This window comes from Myotis nattereri (assembly GCF_964212035.1).
Source record: "Myotis nattereri genome assembly, chromosome: 8".
Taxonomy (NCBI): domain Eukaryota; kingdom Metazoa; phylum Chordata; class Mammalia; order Chiroptera; family Vespertilionidae; genus Myotis; species Myotis nattereri.
Window position 1 is genome coordinate 5,093,632 of NC_138083.1, and position 18,420 is coordinate 5,112,051.

Sequence of the window (18,420 nt, forward strand, 5' to 3'; positions counted from 1 at the left end):
ACTTAGCCTTTTATATATATTCTAGAGGCCCGGTACATGAATTTGTGCACAGGTGGGGTCCCTCAGGATGGCCTGGGGAGATCAGGCCCCAGCTCACGTCCCCAGCCTTGCAGCTCCACAACCCCATTTTGCACCTCACCTTGGCCTGGTGCTGCCCCCTCACCTGTTCCACCATCCTGCCTGCAGGGCAATCTATTGGGGCCAGGCCCTCCATCCGGCTCCCTCAGTGCCTGTGAGCCAGGCGGTGGCCCTGCTGCTGCCACTGGTCACCATCTGCAGGGCGATCAGTGGGGCAATTGGGCCCCACTCACACCTGCCTTGGCCTGGCGCTGCCCACTCACCTGCTCCACCATTCCACCACAGTCCCACTCTCATTGGAGCCCATCGGTGCCAGCAGCACCTCCACTGCTGCCCACTGCCAGCGCCACTTTGCCAACACCTGCCATGTTCCCTGCCACCCCTTGGTGGTCAGCGTATGTCATAGCGAGCAGTTGAACTCCCAGTCTCCAAACTCCCAGTTTCCAGGCCGAATGACCGCCCGAGGGGGCAATTGCATATTAAACTTTTATTATATACAATATTGGTATTTACATATTGACTCTGCCAGAGGACTCAACATTGCATTGCCAACAAAAACAGGCTGCAGACCTCAAGCATTCGCTCTGATCCAGAGCCTGGGCCCTCTGGATGTGGCCAGTGAACTGCCTCCCTGCGGACAACTGCAAGCAAGTGCCCCAAGTGTCGGCAGGAGAACCTTCAGGGGACAGAAAGGGCAGCCCACAGCCCAGCACACACACCTGCTGCGTGGCTCTCTCTCACACTGACATTGAATTCATTCTTGGGGAACTGGGGTGCATGGTCATTCACATCAGTGATCCTGATGTTGAAGATCAAGGAGTTGTCCACATACTCTCCTGTCAAACGGTTCACAACATCGAAGTAAACCTGGGAAGCAGAGAACCTTGTTAATGTGGAAGAACCCCTGGCTTGGTGACGCTAATCACATTACCGTCAGAATCACAATGGAGAAAGGAGACATCAGGGATCATTCCTGCATGTGGAAAGGGCTTTAGCCTTGTGTTGTAGCTGGAAGACTGCCATCCTCGGAGAAACAAACCATAGTGCATTGGCATAGTGGTGGATTGGCATATGGCTATTTAAAATTACACATGCAAGGTCTATGCTCTTAGACACAAATGAGCAAGAAGACACATCCTATGTGCCAAACACATATAACATCACTTCTATGCAGAGATCGTAAGTGGGTCAAGATAACTGTTGGGATGAAGAGCAACAAAAAGTTATTTTGAGGAATATGAAAGGATGGATTTTTTTTTTAGTGTATTTGCATCCTATGAAATTGAGCATGTTTTGATATGAATAGATAGGATTTCTGCACAGAAAAAAAAGACCTTTTCCCTTTTCAACTCCATCTTAAATCTTACAGAAGTTCTAACTTGGTGTCACTGCTTCTCTAACAAGAAGTTAGCCCCCTCCCCCCCATCCCACACCTAGATCCTGCCACCTCCCAAACACAACTGAGCAGTGTTGAGGCTGGTTCGGGTGACTCCTTCACTGTCTGGTGCCACGAGAAAGGTCTTTTTGCCACTGCATTGGGCTTACTTAGTATTTAATAGTACCTGTCATTGTGGACAATGATCAGCATTCTTCCACCGAGGCAGGTGGTTGAGCCCAAACGCTCAATTTGTATAGTGCTCCCGTGACACTTGGCTCTCCCACTTTTTTTATCTTTATTGTTGAGAGTATTATAGATGTCCCCCCCCCTTCTTCCCCTCATTGCCCCCATCACCTAGATCAGCCGTGGGCAAACTACGGCCCGCGGGCCAGATCTGGCCCGTTTGAAATGAATAAAACTAAAAAAAAATAAGACCGTACCCTTTTATGTAATGATGTTTACTTTGAATTTGTATTAGTTTACACAAACACTCAATCCATGCTTTTGTTCTGGCCCTCCAGTCCAGTTTAAGAACCCATTGTGGCCCTCGAGTCAAAAAGTTTGCCCACCCCTAACCTAGATCCTGCCCCACCCAATGCTTTCACCATCCTATTATCTATGTCCATAGGGTATGCATATATACATATGAGTTATTTGGTGGATCTTTTCCCACCACCTATCCCCACTTCCCTCTGAGATTCTTCAGTCTGTTCCATGTTTCCATGCTTCTGGTTCTATTTTATTCATCAGTTTATTTTGTTCATTAGATTCCTTGTTCATTTATTTTAATTTTTATATTCAACTGTGGATACATATTTATTGCCTTTTTCTTTTTTTCTTCTTCTGCTTAAAGAAGACCCTTTAACATTTCTTGTAATACTGGTTTGGTGGTGATGAACTCCTTTAGCTTTTTCTTGTCTGTGAAGCTCTTTATCTGACCTTCAAATCTAAATGTTAGCTTCTCTGGGTAGAATAATCTTGGTTATAGGTCCTTGCTTTTCTCATCACTTTGAATATTTCTTGCCACTCCCTTCTGACCCAGAAAGTTCCTGCTGAGTAATCAACTGACAGTCATATGGGTGCTCCCTTATAGGTAACCTTTGTCATTTTAATTATGATGTGTCTTGGTGTGGACCTCTTTTGGTTCCTGTTGTTTGAGACTCTCTGAGCTTCCTGGACTTGTATGTCTATTTCTTTCACCAGGAAAGGGAAGCTTTCTGTCATTATTTTTTTTCAAATAAGTTTTAAACTTCTTGCTCTCTCTCTTCTCCTTCCAGCACCTCTGTAATGGGAATGTTGGTACACTTGAAGTCCCCCCACTATCTTAATTTTCTTTCTTTTTTTTAAATTCTTTTTTATTTTTGCTGGTCTGATTCGGTGTTTTTTGCTTCCTCATATTCCAAATCGCTGATATGATTCTTGGCATCCTCTACTCTACTATTGACTCCTTGTAAATTATTCTTCATTTCAGTTAGTGTATGCTTCCTTTCTGACTGGTCCTTCTTTATGTCATTGATGTTCTAAATTCCTTGCAGTTGTCACTAAGTTCCTTGATCATCCTCATAACTGTTTTGAACTCTGTACTGGTAGTTTGCTTGCTTCCTTTTCATTTAGTTTTTTCTGCAGATTTCTTCTGTTCTTTCATTTGTGACGTTTCTTTGTCTCTGCATTTTGGCCATTTCAAAACGTTTGTTTCTATGTATTAGGTAGAGCTGCTATGTCTCCTGGAATTGATAGAGTGGCCTTATGTAGTAGGTGTCCTGTGGGGCCAGTGGCTCAGCTCCCCAGTCACCTGAGCTGGGCACTCTAAGGGCACCCCTGTGTGGCCTGTTGTAGTTGAGCCTTGCTTGCTGTTGGCATCACTTGGAAGGATTGACCCCCAGGCCAATCAGATATGTGGACAACCTGTGCGTACAGCTTAGCTGCTATGCAGGAGTTGCCCCTGTGGTGCAGGACTTGCTTCAGTGGGGCTTTGGTGCTCACTGAGTCTGGCCCTTGAGTGTGTCACTCCTTGATGTGGCAGGATTGTAATTTGGCATGGTCTAAAGCTGATCACCAGGTCCCCTGGCTCTGAGGTCCCCCAGGAGTTGCAAAGTCAGCTACTTCCTGTGCCCTGCCTGGGGCCACCCAGCACAGGCTACAGCGTGATCTGCAGTTGGCTGCTATTTGTGTTGGGCTTGGCGGTGCCCAGGAGAGGCCAAACTGTGGGCCAAGTCAGGCTGCTGCTAGTGCTGGGCCTGGGGCCTTCTCTTGAGAGATACAGGGCATTCTGAGGCCAGCTGCTGCTTGTTTGAGAGATTTTAGAAAAGTCTGAAGCCTGAGCCAGGACAGTCTATTCATATGGAAAGATCACTACACACAGCTTGAGTGGGGCTGCAAATTGGGTGGTGCAGGGCTTCAGGAAGTTACCAGGGTGGGGCACACACTGTGAGCCAGGTTGATGGAAACTCAGACATGGTGCCCGCCAGTCAGCATTGTGGTGTGGGAGGTCTCAGCATAGGAACAGTGACCTCTGCCAGCATTTTTGTCTGGGAAAAAGCTGCCTCTTAGTTCTTTGCTCTTATGCCAGACAATTTAGTTCCTCCCCATATATCCCTGGCTCCTTTCAAGCTGCTAGAGCTCAGAGGGAGTAAGTCCAAGTAAGTCTCTGTGCTGGACCTTTAAGAGGAACAACTGGGACTTCAGTAGCCTCTGTGTCACTCAGCCACAATTCCCACCTGAAGTTACAGGAACTTCTCTTCCCGGCACTGAATCCCTGGGCAGAGGGGCCTGGTATGGGGCTGGGACCCCGTGCTCCTCACATAAACCTTTGTAGACAAGATATCCCTCCTAATTAAGAAAACAACATAGGTGGGTGTTGGGCCAGCCTGTTCTGCATCTCTGTCCTTCCTACCAGTCTCATTATGCTTTCTTCTTTAATTCTCTAGTTGTAGGATTTCCGGTAAGCCAAATTTCATGTGGTTCTGAATGATGGTTGTTCTGTGCTTTAGTTGTAATTTTGATGTGGTTGTGGGAATGTGTGAGCACTGCGTTTATGGACACTGCCACCTTGACCAGAAGTCTCTCAGCTGTCCCACTTCTGAAGGTTGGCATCTTCCTTGTCAGCCACGTCACATCTTCTAACCCCTATGGGTTCATTTCCTATGACTGCTGGAACAATGGACTACAAACTGCGTGGCTTACAACAAAAACTCAATCTTTCACAGAACCGAATTGAGGTATGGGCAGGGCTGGTTCCTGCTGGAGGCTCTGAGGGAGACACTGTCTCCCGGTTTGTGGTGGTTGCCAGCAGTCCTTGGTCTACAGGTGCATCACTGCAGTCTCTGTGCCGAGCTTTACATGGCCTTTCCCCCTGTCACCCTCTGCGTCCAAATCTCCCTCCTCTCATGAGGATGCCAGTCACTGGGTTAGGACCCACACACAACAGTAACCCAGAATGACCTCGTCTTAATTTATTAACATCTATGAAGAATCTATATCCAAGTAAGCTTACATTTACAGTACCAGGGGTCAGGACCTTAACCCATCTTTTTGGAAGACACAGTTCAACCCACAACACCCTGCAAGGCAGAGTCTACATTTTTCTGTGTGCATTTATTCATTCAACATGATTAACTGAGGACCTACGATGTACAGGGCCCTCTTCTTGATGCTGGGGTCATGGCAATGAACAAGACAGTGTCTCACCGTTCTTAGAACCTACATTCTAATGGAGATTGACCTTCAAAAGGCACTCAAACACAGAAGTACACATTCATGGAATGCAGAGAACTGGGGAGAAAAACCAGAGTAGTGTGACAGAGAGCCATGGGGGTTGGGGGGTGGGGGCGGAGTACACCTCATAGTTCCCACCTGTATCTTCCTTCCTGCAGGTTTGCAGTCAAATAAGAGGACCAACTAGCCAACTGTTGCAGAAATCCCTGTGAAAGGACACCTGTGAGCAGTGCTTTGGGGATGGGTAAATGGGTTTGATGAAGCCGGGGAGGTGCAAGCACAGGGCCTGGAAATCTCGATGGGAAGAACCATGGGGATGTCTGTCGTGTCCCCACATGTTCCCTTTCTGACCTAAATGGTGCCTGGGACCCATCTGTGACATGCCAAGCTTTTCCATCTGGACCTTAAGTTTCAGAAAACAACCCTTAAGACTTCACGGAAGATGTTAAAAACAAACAACACCCAGAAAAGAAAAACCACGGGCACTAAATGTTTGCTCTGCCCTTGCACAGGTCACTGTGATTGTCATGTTCTAGGTCCTCCGTCCTCAGTGTCTAGAGACACATCTCCTGGGGAGAGCCTACTGGCCCAGCGTCTGCATTTAACCAGCCCCCTGGTGATCTGCACTAATTAAAGACCAGAACGCACCGTCCCAGGGTCCCCCGTGACCTCTGTTTTTCTTCTCTTACCAGACTATGCAGGTTCTGTGGACAGGACAGGGTTTATGTGGATGGGACAGGGTTTATGTGGATGGGACAGGGTTTGTGTGGAGTCGTTTTTGCATGTCCTTCAGAATTTGGGGATACTTTCTGCCTCTTTATAAGTTAGAGATGCAGAACCTGTCAGTGAGTTAAGGCAATATATTTTCTTATGTATATAAAAATGTTGAGGTCACTGAAGAAAAGCTACTTACATCCCTTCTCTCTGATGTTAACACCTTCCCACCCCAAAGGTGTAAATGTATAGCCAGTCAGGCAGAGGACCAAGTCCAGTTTCTAGCAGAAGGCAAAACAGAACAAAAGCCAACTTGCTATGATTCTCCTAGAACAGGGGTGGGCAAACTTTTTGACTCAAGGGCCACAATGGGTTCTTAAACTGGACCGGAGGGCCGGAACAAAAGCATGGATGGAGTGTTTGTGTGAACTAATATAAATTCAAAGTAAACATCGTTACATAAAAGGGTACTGTCTTTTTTTTTTTTTTTTTTTAGTTTTATTTATTTCAAACGGGCCGGATCCAGCCTGCAGGCTGTAGTTTGCCCACGGCTGTCCTAGAAGGTTAGGCAGCAATGTGATCCACCCCCCTGTGCTTCAGGCATTTCCCTTTCCCATTGCCTTTCCTGGTTTAGAACCTGAATTTCAAGTTCACAGTGCACAATGGACCGTGGTGTTGGGGTGGTGAGACCATAAAGAGCACCTGGATTCCCACTAAGAAACTGTTGCCGGGTGTGCAGTTGCTCACTCATCAGTTATTAGGCAACCCAGGGGTCTGTCTATGCCTCTCTCCATAGATTTCAACTGTGACTCTTCAGAGGATAAATTTGCTCATTTAATGCTGTGGAATCCTGATCTGTTGGGATACTGGTCAGTAAAAGGCAGGAGGGTAGCAGTTCACATAGACACAGAAATCGTTACACAGCCAATGTCCAGACTAAAGATTACAACATTCACCTCTGGGTCCCATGCACACTTTTAAAGCCTCCGAGATGCATAATAACACATCCACCTCCCATAACCTGACACACAGCTCAGATAATGCTACCACATACACAATTCCAGCCAGAGATTTACAGTATCGAATTTTAGGTACCGTAAAAGATGGCGTCGTCTCTCGGTCAACAGGGCGGTGAACATAGATTTTTCCATTCTCATGATCTTCTATAGAAAACAAGCCAATCTCTGGATATTTATCCACACCTGGTCCACTGATTAAATACATCAGTGCCATGTTAACTGACATATTATTGAACAGCTGGAAGGAGGAAAAATTAAGAAAAACAGAATGAGCATAAACCACTTTGCATGTCATTTACCAAGGCCGAGACTCAGAGGCATCGGTGAAGAACCATACCCAGCAAGAGTGCATGGGAGGACTTGTCCTAAAGAAATCAGCAGATCAGCAAAGGTGCAGGAACAAGGAACAAGCTGACTGTTAATAGTGAGAAGTCACAAGCAACATCAATGTGCAACCACATGGAAAGAATCATGTGGCCTGGACGTCCATGCTCCTCCCCAGAAATGGGTATGGCCCAGGGTTAGGCAGAAGCTACATGCGGAACAGCAAGCAGAGTGTGACCCATCTGCTAACACAGATTCCCGTGGTGAAGTTGTAGGGAAGTATCTGAAAGCATGCATACCCGATTGTGAATTTCAGTTGTGCGACCAGGGAAAGACAAGTAATAGCCACACAGCTGACATTTAGGAGAGCTCAGAGTGAGCCCGCGCACTGTATGCCTCACTCGTCCTGACCTACTGTAGAACAGCCCTTAACGGAAGCAGGCTATTGATGAGGAAGCAATGAGGGTCTCTAATAGAGGGAGCGTGTGGTACGTCTGGAACATGTGCTCCAACCCTTGGGAGTCTACACTTTTAACCACTGGGCCTTGAAAACTCTCTGTAGGCCTTGAAAATGTCCTGTAGGTTTTTTATAGTAGGCATATGCTGTTTTTATAAACATTGTGAAAATGAGTTATTCTTAATTATTTTCTAGGAATCAGGCACAGTGGACTCAAGCACTCTGTGTAACTCAGAAGCCCATCACGGCCAGGAAGGTGGTGGAATACACAGCCCGGGCCATGTGTAAGAATTCTGGGGTTCTGACAGCACCGGATGTCTTCTTTGGTGCCTCAGTTGATCCTCAACCTCAGAGTGAGGGAGACAGTAGGGAGTGGTGGGGACTGTGGCATTCTGAGTATCTCAAACCCCATCTCATTGTTGCCATGTGAGAATGGCTCCATGTGGTCAGGTTTTACAATTTTTAAAAAGCTTCGTGGTCAGGTTTTACAATTTTTAAAAAGCTTCTAGAAGACAGAACTTTTAATACAGTCTCCCTATTTTTTCTAATGTTTTTATTGTGCTAAAATAACAACATAAATTTACTCTCTTAACTGTTTTTCAGTGCGCAGTTCAGTGATGTTAAGTACATTCATGTCATTATGCTGCCATCAGCACCATCATCTTCAGAACATTTTCATCTTGCAAAAGTGACTGTCCCAATTAAACACTCTCCCGTGACACCCGCCCACCACCCCTGGCACCCACAGTTCTACTTTCCTTTTTTACTTTAATCTCACTTTTACCCCCACCCTTCCCCCACAGCTTCTGGTAACCACAATCTCCTTATTTTTAAACTAGTGGTCTGGTGCATGAAATTCATGAACATTAAAAGGGAATTAATTAGAGAAAATACTTTAATATTGCTATTTGCCCTTTCTTTATAATGGAAGTGTCAGAGATGAAAGAATATTAGTAAAATGTATATGAAATCTCTCTCCTGTGCGAGGGCACAACAACCATTTGCATATTAGCTCTCTATTATATAGGATAATGAATTTTTTAAAAAGACTCCACATGGGTTAAATAAATCAGGCCTGCAGACTGGAATTAACCAGCCCATTGACATATGTGACCCCCACTTTCTCGGCGACACTCCCGTGGAGAAGTCACCACTCAGGCAGAGGCAGGCATGGGAAGCACAGTCCAGGGTCTCTCTGAGCACCACCCCCTGGCCTCACACCCACCTGACTGCCATGACTTCATCCTCCTGTCCGGGGCCCTACTGATCGGGGGCCAATGTGGCCTTTCCCAGAGGGGGAGCAGTTGCCTTACCTCTCCAACGAATTTGGGAAAGGGTCCGGTGTCTTCCTCCTGCAGCTCCAAGGTGGTGACAACCCATCTCCTCTTGTATCGCCGTAGAGGCCGGTGGATCTCCGCCTGGAGACGCAGTGACAGTGCTTAGGAGCAAGGCAGTGATGCGGGCAGGTGCTGGCTGGCCCTCCACACATCCTTCCTCATCCTCACAACAGCTTCTGATGCTTAGAAATGAAACACACCTGTTCTCTTACCAACCTTGAAGTCCTTCCTAAACTGCGAGGCACGGCCACTAGTGATTCCCAGGGTCCATGAGGTCATTTTAGGGGCAGAGCCTGGGAGACCACTGCCTATTGTGTGCCTACACCTGGCCTGGGGCAGACACGCAAACAGAATGAGCGGGAACGTTGCTCCTGCTCTGTCTGAAATCACTGAGGCAGAAGCCTCCATCCAGAGCTGATGGGTCTTGACCACCTCTCTCTCTTCTGATCCCCCTGGGAACCCAGAGAGAGCAAGACGTAGGTACAGCATTAGGGTCAGAGAATTCTCAGGCAAGAGAATACAGGTAGAACTTAACATTACAGTTACTGTCTACTTATGTCACATGAACCTAGTTTATTGCCACATTAATTTTTATGCAGAAAAATGTACTTTTTAAAAATCCTCACTCAAGGATATTTTTCCATTGCTTTTTAAGTGGAAGGGTAGCGGGAGTGAGAGGGAGAGAGAAACATTGAGGTAGGAGAGACACAGCGATTGGTTGCCTCCCAATGTGCCCCTACGAGGCCATGGATGCAGCTTGCAACCAAGGTACGTACATGCCCTTGACCAGGAATCAAACCTGGGCCAAACGCTCTAATCACTGTGTAAAATTGTCCAGGGCCAGAAAAATGTACTTAAAAAAAAAAAAAAGGCCTCATTAGAAAGTGAGTTGATCATGAGAACAAGAGGAGGGACATGATCCTGAGGTGGCCTGAGCATTGGGGTGAGCGCCTGTCTGCAGCCTGTGTGCCACCCCCCTGCTGGGAACATTCAGTCCCCTCTGTGTACATTCCACAGAGAAGATGGCGTGGATCGCCTCTGCTGATCTCTGATGCTCACAGCTTGCTCGTATTCTAATCAGACATCAAGGCCCCATCTGAGACCCTTTGGCAGTCCGATTCTGAAAGTCCACACCGGGTTACGAACTCATTTCTGCCAACCAAACAGCACTTGGGCACCAGCAGCGCAAACCGCGCTGCCTCCCAGGCCAGAGGAGCCGGGTGGGTCCGTAACGGTGCTGACTTCCAGGCCCACCTGCGTTTGCTTAGCCAGGTCCTTGGTTTCTTGTCGGAGGCTGTTGATGAGGCCGACCTTAGAAATGAAAATGACATTGATTAGTAGGGAACATACTGATCGGAATCAGGTAGAAAGGCTAATCATGAAGAATTAGGGGGGGGGGGGAAAGAACTGCTTTTAGTTGATAAATATAATTTCTTGCTCATGACATCTCAATTTACAATTACCACCTTCCTTATGTAATTACAGGAGAACTGACCAAAGACTTCTGCCCTCCTGTCACCCACGCTGGGGACATGTACCGCCATGAAATGAACAAAGGGGCCACATTGTGTGCTGAGGCCGGGCAGGCGCACTGACATGTGCACGTGTGCAATACACCAAGTGTTAATGGGCGGTGGGATTCCCGGGGGCTTCTTTCTGTTTTTTTCCCCCTTTTTTTTCCCTTTCTTTTTGGATTTTATCTTACAATCGATAATAATAAAAGCAGAATATGCTAATTAGACTAGACAACCTTCCAGACAAAGCTGGGGCTACAAGGGAAGCCTGGGCCCCAGGTGCCAGAGGGAAACTGGTGCCGGCAGCCTGGGGAAAATAAGGCCTGCTTGTGCACGAATTTCATGCATTGGGCCTCTAGTCCTATCTAAGAAAGAGGCACTATGCTAATTGACCTTCACACCATTACAAAGATAGCAGTGCCCACAGCCAATAAGGAGGAAATATGCTAATTGACTGCCCTCCCCTCAAAGATGGCAGTGCCCACAGCCACAAGATGGCGGTGCCCAGGCCCCTGAGCCCTGTCGGGGTGGCAGGCATGCAGCAAGGCTGGGCCCACCCCCAGGCTGACCTGGCTGCTCCACGTGCCTGCCTCTGGAGTCCCCCAGTCTCCTCAGCCCCCCAGCTGCCCAGGGCCGGCTGAGGCTTGCGCTGTCAACAGTGGCAGCAGCAGGGGTGTGATGGGGCGTCGCCTTCCCCTGATCGCAGGGTCGCCTCCCTCCCCTGAGGGTTCCTGGACTGTGAGAGGGGGCAGGCCGGGCTGAGGGACCCCCACTCCAGTGCATGAATTTTCATGCACCGGGCCTCTAGTAATCAATAAAATAATAGAACTTGGTACTTTATGTTTACATAATGATTTACATTGAGGATTACGTATTATCCATTCCCTCAAGAAAAACGCATGTATACAGTGAAACTGTTGAAATGAAAGACATCTCTGCAGTGTCTGTGAAAACCAACACTAAACGTATGTGTGCATGTGTGTGCGAGTGTGTGTATGCATGTGGGTGTGTGTGCAGGTGTGAGTGTGTGTGCAGGCATGTGCACATGTATGCATGTGTGCACATTATGTGTGTGTATAATGGTGTGTGTGTGCATGTGTGCACATTATATGTGTGTGTGTATAATGGTGTGTGTGTGTGCATGTGTGTGCTGACACCTCTGGTTCCAGGCCACCCATTCTCACTGCTGTACGGCAGTCCCCAGGGAACATGGGCGAGTTGTTTATCTGTTCTCCTGGACATTTAGGTTATTTCCAGTTGTTACCAAAAAACAGCCGTGGCGATAAACATCCGCATCCTCTGCAGCAGCCGTTTCCAAAGGCTCACCCACCGGCTGTCTTATCAGAGGCCTCGGGCCAACGGCTCAGAACGACACTGGGTACTTGCATACCGTCCTGCCTGACGTTGGCGCTGCGGGCACAAGGACGCATCTGTGGAAGCCGCTGGAGCCTTGGCCCCAGGGAAGGCAAAGGCCCCAGACTCCGCTAGCTGTCGTGAATCCTCCATCCCCATGCACGGCAGGAGAGAGACAGACAGATGGAAAAGAATTCCAGTGTCGTTGAGGAATAAAGCCATTGGTGCATTCACTTAACTATTGAAATCACTAGAGAAACAATCAAGCTGGGAAAATTATAGCTTCTTGCATTGCAGCTCTGGAGTGGACGTCTTATAAGCACCCGTGGCAGGTGAGGAGTTTGCACAAAGCAGGACTCTTCCTGTGGGCGTGGGCTGCGTCGGGGGGCAGCCCAGGGTGATGGTTAGTGTGGCTGACAAGGCCCCTGTGTCTGTGGAACAGCAGCTTACTTGACAGAATGAGGGGCTGTGGCTGTTCAGGTGGGTGTCTGGTAGGCAGGGAGCAGACTGAGCCCGTCACTAAAGAAAAACAATGGGCAGTATCATGTTGCTAATAATAAAATGTAAGCTTTCAAGGAAAAAACGGGATTTTGGAAAACGTGTGTCTGCTATTATGAACTTGACAGCTTGCCCCATACTTAACAGTTTGTCTGATATATCCATGGAGACATTAATAAATGTGATTTTTAATTGATTTGAGGCACAGAGAGAAAGGAGAGAGAGAGAAACATCGCTTTGTTGTTCCACTTATTTATGTACTCACTGGTTGCATCTTGTATGTGCCCTGACCAGGGATCGAACCCACAACCTTGGCATATCGGGATGACACTCTAACCAACTGAGCTACCTGGCCAGGGCAGCGAGTGATTTTGTTAACCTTGTGGAATGTATTATGTCCACCTTTGGAAGATCTGCCTGATTCAGTAGCCAAGAGTTTCCTAGTGATGGACACATCATGTTCCAAAACCCTGCCAGGGCAGTCATCCAGAGTTAAGAGGCCACTGGTGTCACTGTCACAGTCAGTGCATTCAGATGCATTCATGTCACATTGCAGCGAGGGGAAAGGAACCACTGTCGCTGGCCCGTGCGGCTCAGTGGGCTGGGCATCATCCTGTGCACCTGCAGGTCACGGTTTGATTCCCGGTCAGGGCACGTGCCTGGGGTTGGGTTGCAGGCTCAATCCCCAGGCAGGGGCACGCAGGAGGCAGCCGATTGATGCTTCTCTTTCAACAATGTTTCTCTCCCCCACCCCCCCTTCTTCTCTCTCTAAAGATCAATTGTAAAAAAAACTAAAAAAAAAACAAAAACTACAAAACTTGTCAAGTTCAAGGCTATTAAACATTCTTCCCTTTGCAGGTACATAGCTGAGTGAGCCAGAATTTCCTCACGTGCTCTCACCAGCCACATTTCCCGAGGCCAAATGCAGAGTCAAGAGAGCCCGTCATCTGCTCCTACGCCGGACATTCAAGAAATTTGCAAAATAGGAAACAGGGCCACTACTCAAAGTAGATGGAATTTTTTAAAATAGGGTTATTTTTCATAAAATATGTGCTTTATATTGACATGTAATCGGTTTAATTTTTTTTTTTTTTTTTATGAACTGAGAAGTGTGTTTACAATTCCCCGGTGAGGACTGCCACTCAAGCAGAAGCCCTCGGTTTTGTTCTCAGGAGCCTCCCGAGTGCAATGCAGACCTGACCGGGAGCCACAGCTGCGGCCCTCGCTTCCTGCCGGAGCGACAGGCCGGGGCGTGGGGCTCCGGGGAATATGGTCGCAGACGCGGCAGCTCTCTGCTGAGTGGGTCCCAGTTCCCAACGTGGAGACCAGAGGGGGCAGTGGAAAGCAACGGTGGCCGAGCGCAGTTTCGGGAAGAGCACTCACACTCGCATGCAAAAGGCGGCCAAGAGGATTCTCCCAGCGCCACGCAACTTATGCTGAACAAGGCAGCCCTTTCAAGTCCAGTTCCACTGGTGAGTGCCAGAGGGGGGCTTTTCCCGTTTCGTTTACAGTTACATCCCAGTGCTTCCAGAGCAAGTATCCAGTAAGCAGTTGTGGCGCAGATACGGAATAAACGTCGCCAGCTGTGCCCCTGTGGCTAGGAAAACAGACATGGAGACGTACGGGCACCGCCAAGCCAGCGCCGGGCCCCGCCCTTCCGTGCGTTTCCTCGGTCACTCCCACAGCCTCAGGTCGGGCAAATTCTGATAACATCTCCCTTTTCAAGGTGAAGAAGATGAGGCTGAACAAGGCTACATTCAAACCCTCCCTGATGCCCGGGCCACACCCCATATCAGCTCTTGCTGGGGATGGCACTGGGAGTTTTACAGCTCCCTGGAAGAGTCCAATCTAGGCCAAGGTGAGGACCAAGGTCAAGTAATTAACCCAGTTCTGCAGCCAGTCGTGGATGAGCCAGGTAAGGACGGGGAGCAACCCCGTCCAGCCCCACAATCTTTGCCCCCGATGACTGCGTGGCTGCCTGCCCTCCGTTGGTGCCATAAGGGAGAATTCAACAGCAGTAGCCTGGTCACTCTTCCTCCCTCTACAGAAAGCAGAGTAAGCAAGTCACCGCCCAGCAGGCCTGCGCAGCGCTGACCCACCCGCTAGGTACAAATGGAACAGCCTGCTTGCCCGACGTTCATCTCACCATTTGTATTGCACTATTTGTATTTATTTTCATTTGAGCAGTAGTAATGGGGGGGGGGGGGGCGCGGTTGACCTCCACTCCCCACGGTTTGCTCAAATTGTCACACTCAAACAAGAGACAACAGGCCCAGAATGGAGTCATCTGTGCTCAGTCCTACATCACCAAATGAAGGCTCAATACCGTAATGCCTGCAACACTTACTTACAGCCTCTCCCAGGAGCGGACCCTCACATGCTGGTCCGGACCCTGAGGCCGGCTGCCTGCCATCCCCGGCCCCTAGAGGAAGGACCCTTGCCTCAGTCAGCCCTTTGCCAGCATAACTCCCCTGCTGCTCCTCTGCCTGTAACAGTTCTCCCTCCTGCTCAGCTCCCCGGAGCTCCTGGGAGACGGGTGATGCCGGTCCAGGAATTGCTCCATAAAACCACTAACACCTTTAAAAGGTGCCCATTTGACTTTTGTTCTTTAACAACCTACACAGTTGAGATGGTCGCCGTCTCGAGTAAAGCGGGGGCAGAAGCATCGTTGGAAAACTTTTGTGTTGTTATAAATGTAAATAAAGTGGTGTGTGCAGTACAACCCAGTTTTGAATGGAGCCCCCTTAGCCTGGCCCACCATCCTTCAAACAGATCATGACCTGAGCCCGGCTAGATCTCTGCAGCCCGCTCCTGCCCGCCTCGCCAGCTCACACCCAGGCTGGTCCCTGACCCAGCACAGAGATCCTAGCAGGCGCCTGCGGGTCCCAGCCACTCACCTGCAGCAGCAGCAGTGACAGCAGCAGCTGAAGGAGCAGCAGGGAGGTAGGGGCCCTGGAGCTCATGGCAGCAGGGGATGCCGGGACTCCTGAGCCTGAGCCTGCTGGTGGTAGCAAGTCCTCCTGGGCTGTGGTCTCACCCAGCCAGGTACGGTCCTCCCAGCAGAGCCTTCTCTCCAGTCACTGGGTCACTTGGTCCCGGACACTCCCTCATCTCAGGCATCTCAGCCCTCCCCTCCTGGTCCCTGGCCACTCTTGTTGTATCAGGGTGAGGCTGGCTGAGCCTTGACCTCACAAGCAGCTAGCAGATTTCCTCGGAAGGGTGTGGAGGAGAAAGAAATTGCCATGGCCACATGCCACACGCCAACGCTGCTCCGGACTCAGTCAGAGAAAGTGAAACCTGGGGACCGGGGGCATTTGCTTCTGTTGGTGTTAAGTTTCCTAGTCAATGCCCCACAATTGACCCCTTTCTTGTAGCGGGATATTTTAAAGACTAATTCCTATAGCCCCTCTCCTTTGTAACAAAAGAACTAGGAAAAACTTCAAGAAAGAATAACTTTATTTAGAGGAGAAGAAAAAAAATAAAGGACAAGAGAAGGAAAGAAAGGAAGAGAGAGAGAGAGAGAGAGAGAGAGAGAGAAAGAAAGATTTTTCTTTCCTGAAGCACTAACCAGCTTCATCCTAACCATGTCTCTGGGCTCTGAGGTTTACACGCATTTTCTACCAAAATCTTTTTTAAGCTTAGAGGGATCTGCCTTTCAGAGTTTGGTATTGAAGACTGAGGGAGGAGAGATGAGAGAGAGACTCCCTGTGGGAGGGTGAGCCCTTGCGTCTTGCATGGGATTCTGGAAAACAGGAGAGTCGGGAATTCTACTGCATCGCTACTTAAGATTGCAGTGGCCGAGCTTGAAAGAAAATCTGAGGTCCATTCACCCTGATTCTCGGAGCATATCACCCTGTTATCACCTGGCCTCATTTAAAATAGCAAACAGTTCTTGAGCAGGTGAAACAGGAGGTAAATTCTCCTACTGTACATCCTTACCTCTGTGAGGTGCTGCCAAACACTGCAATTTGAATAGTTTATTATCTTAGTCCAAATTGATAGCTTATTATTGAAAAGAGTAACCAATGCCATTTTAAGGTCTGTGAATATTTCCTATGCATAAAGAGAAACAGACAAATAATTACTGAATTTATGACTTTCTGCTTATTTTAAAAGTGTATATTTTTATTCCATGGTAGTTTATTAGGAAACTTGATTGAGAATCACAGATGCAGAATGTATAGATCAGGTAAGCTAAGCCATGTTGAATGTTTATGGGGGAATACGATGAAGAGGATGGTAATACTGAGCAAGAGAGACTGTGTGTTAACTCCAGAGATGGGGGCACTGGGGAATGCTAGTGAAGGATTCCACTTGTACATTTGCTATAAGTGGAAAGAAAGTGGTATATTAAATACAACCAAGCCCGGCCGTTGTTGCTCAGTGGTTGAGTGTCAATCCATGAACCAGGAGGTCACGGTTCGATTCCCAGTCAGGGCACATACCCGGGTTTCGGGCTCAATCCCCAGTGTGGGGCATGCAGGAGGCAGCCAAACAATGATTCTCTCATATCATGTTACTCTCTCTCTCTCCCTCTCCCTTCCTCTTTGAACAAATAAAAAATTTTAAAATAATAATTTTTAAAAACCACCAAATCGCCCTGACCTGTTTTTCTCAGTGGTTAGAGCGTTGGCCCACAGACTGAAGGGTCCTGGGTTTGATTCTGGTCAAGGGCAATTACCTTGGTTGCAGGCTCGATCCCCAGCCCAGGTCGGGCGTGTATGGGAGGCAGCCAATCAATGTGTCTCTCTCACATTGATGTTTCTCTCTGTGTGTCTCTCCCTCTCTCTTCCACTCTCTCTAAAGATCAATGGGAAAAGATCCTCAGGTGAGGATTAACAACAAAAATTAACAAACAAAAAAAACCCACCAAATTTTCAACATCCTTAAAAATTAACTGAGCAAGAAGCAGTTTCCCACAAGCATCCCTCTCATTTGGACTGTGACCCCTGCAGGTGACTCTGGCTTCCCCTGCCCCACGTCTCAGGTGAGAGTGAACTGGAGGCGGCCAGGGGTCCCTTTCTGCCTGGAACCTGCCATTCCCCGAGGCTGCCTCTGGTCGGTCGGCAGAGGTGCAGTAATGCGCTGCGGCCACCAGGTGGCGGCGCCCGGCTCAGGGTGAGCGGATGGTGGAGACGCGCTGCTGGGAGACGCTTCCAGACTCGCATTCTCAGCTTGGCTGGCGAGGGGTGCCCGGCCGCCCGCGAGGTCTCTGTGTTTTTTACGATGGTAAACGAGTCGGGCTGAGGAAGGGTGAGTTTTGTCCTGAATATCCATGTTGACCAAGGTCCTCCCAAACCGCAGGGACTCGCTGACTTTATTTTTCACGGCTGTTGGTCAACACAACGGGAACAGGTTCATTTGCCGTCTTTTCAGGGGAAAACGTTTCCTGGAAGGCAGGGGTCTTAGAATGAAGAAGCATTCAAGTCACGACAGCCTAAAAAGAAACACACCAGACTCCTCGGGACTCCCCCAAATATGGCAGCACGGATCCTGTGCCCCAAACCTGCATGGAGCCCCATCCCAGCCTCCCTTCTCCCACCGCCACCTGGGGCAGGGCCCGGAGGGCAGGGGGCGCCACCTCCTGGGCAGCAAGGGCTGGTTTCCGCCCCGCCCCGCCCGCCTCCCCCGACCCCCCCCCCACCCCCCCCCCCCACCCCTCGCCCCGCCACCCCCTGCACTGGGGACACATGGCAACTTCCTTTCCCTGGGGGAGAGCCCTGCCACAGGACAGGAACCTCGAGGGAAGCCCTGGTGAGAAAGGGCGCAGTGCGACCTGCCGCCTGGCTGCCTGGGCCCGCCCCGCCCTGCCTGGCTGGGGGGGGGGGGGGGGGGCGGGCAGCGGGACCCCAGGCAGGATGACCGGGAAGAGCCTGTCGCGCCCTCCTGGCCTGGCGAGGAGACACCATTCTCATGGGTCTCAACTACACGTCAAAGAAGAAAACCGCGGCTTGTGCCTTCTTCTGCCTCGGAGGGCGCAGGGTGCTGCAGGGGGGTGGGGGGCGCTGCGGGGGTGCAGAGGGCACGGGTGCTG

General features: G+C 49.3%; 1 protein-coding gene across 1 annotated transcript in view; it reads right to left on the reverse strand.

Annotated features, from left to right (window-relative positions):
- Nucleotides 1-15,349, reverse strand: part of CDH26 (cadherin 26) — a gene marked incomplete at both ends in the record, with an annotated part of 34,423 nt that extends 19,074 nt beyond the window's left edge. Inside the window, 5 exons of the mRNA XM_081097842.1 lie at nucleotides 798-945; nucleotides 6,980-7,141; nucleotides 8,998-9,102; nucleotides 10,276-10,332; nucleotides 15,284-15,349. Of these exons, the coding sequence (XP_080953968.1) occupies nucleotides 798-945; nucleotides 6,980-7,141; nucleotides 8,998-9,102; nucleotides 10,276-10,332; nucleotides 15,284-15,349 (538 nt within the window). The remainder of the gene's footprint in view (nucleotides 1-797; nucleotides 946-6,979; nucleotides 7,142-8,997; nucleotides 9,103-10,275; nucleotides 10,333-15,283) is intronic.
- Nucleotides 15,350-18,420: the final 3,071 nt, after the last annotated feature.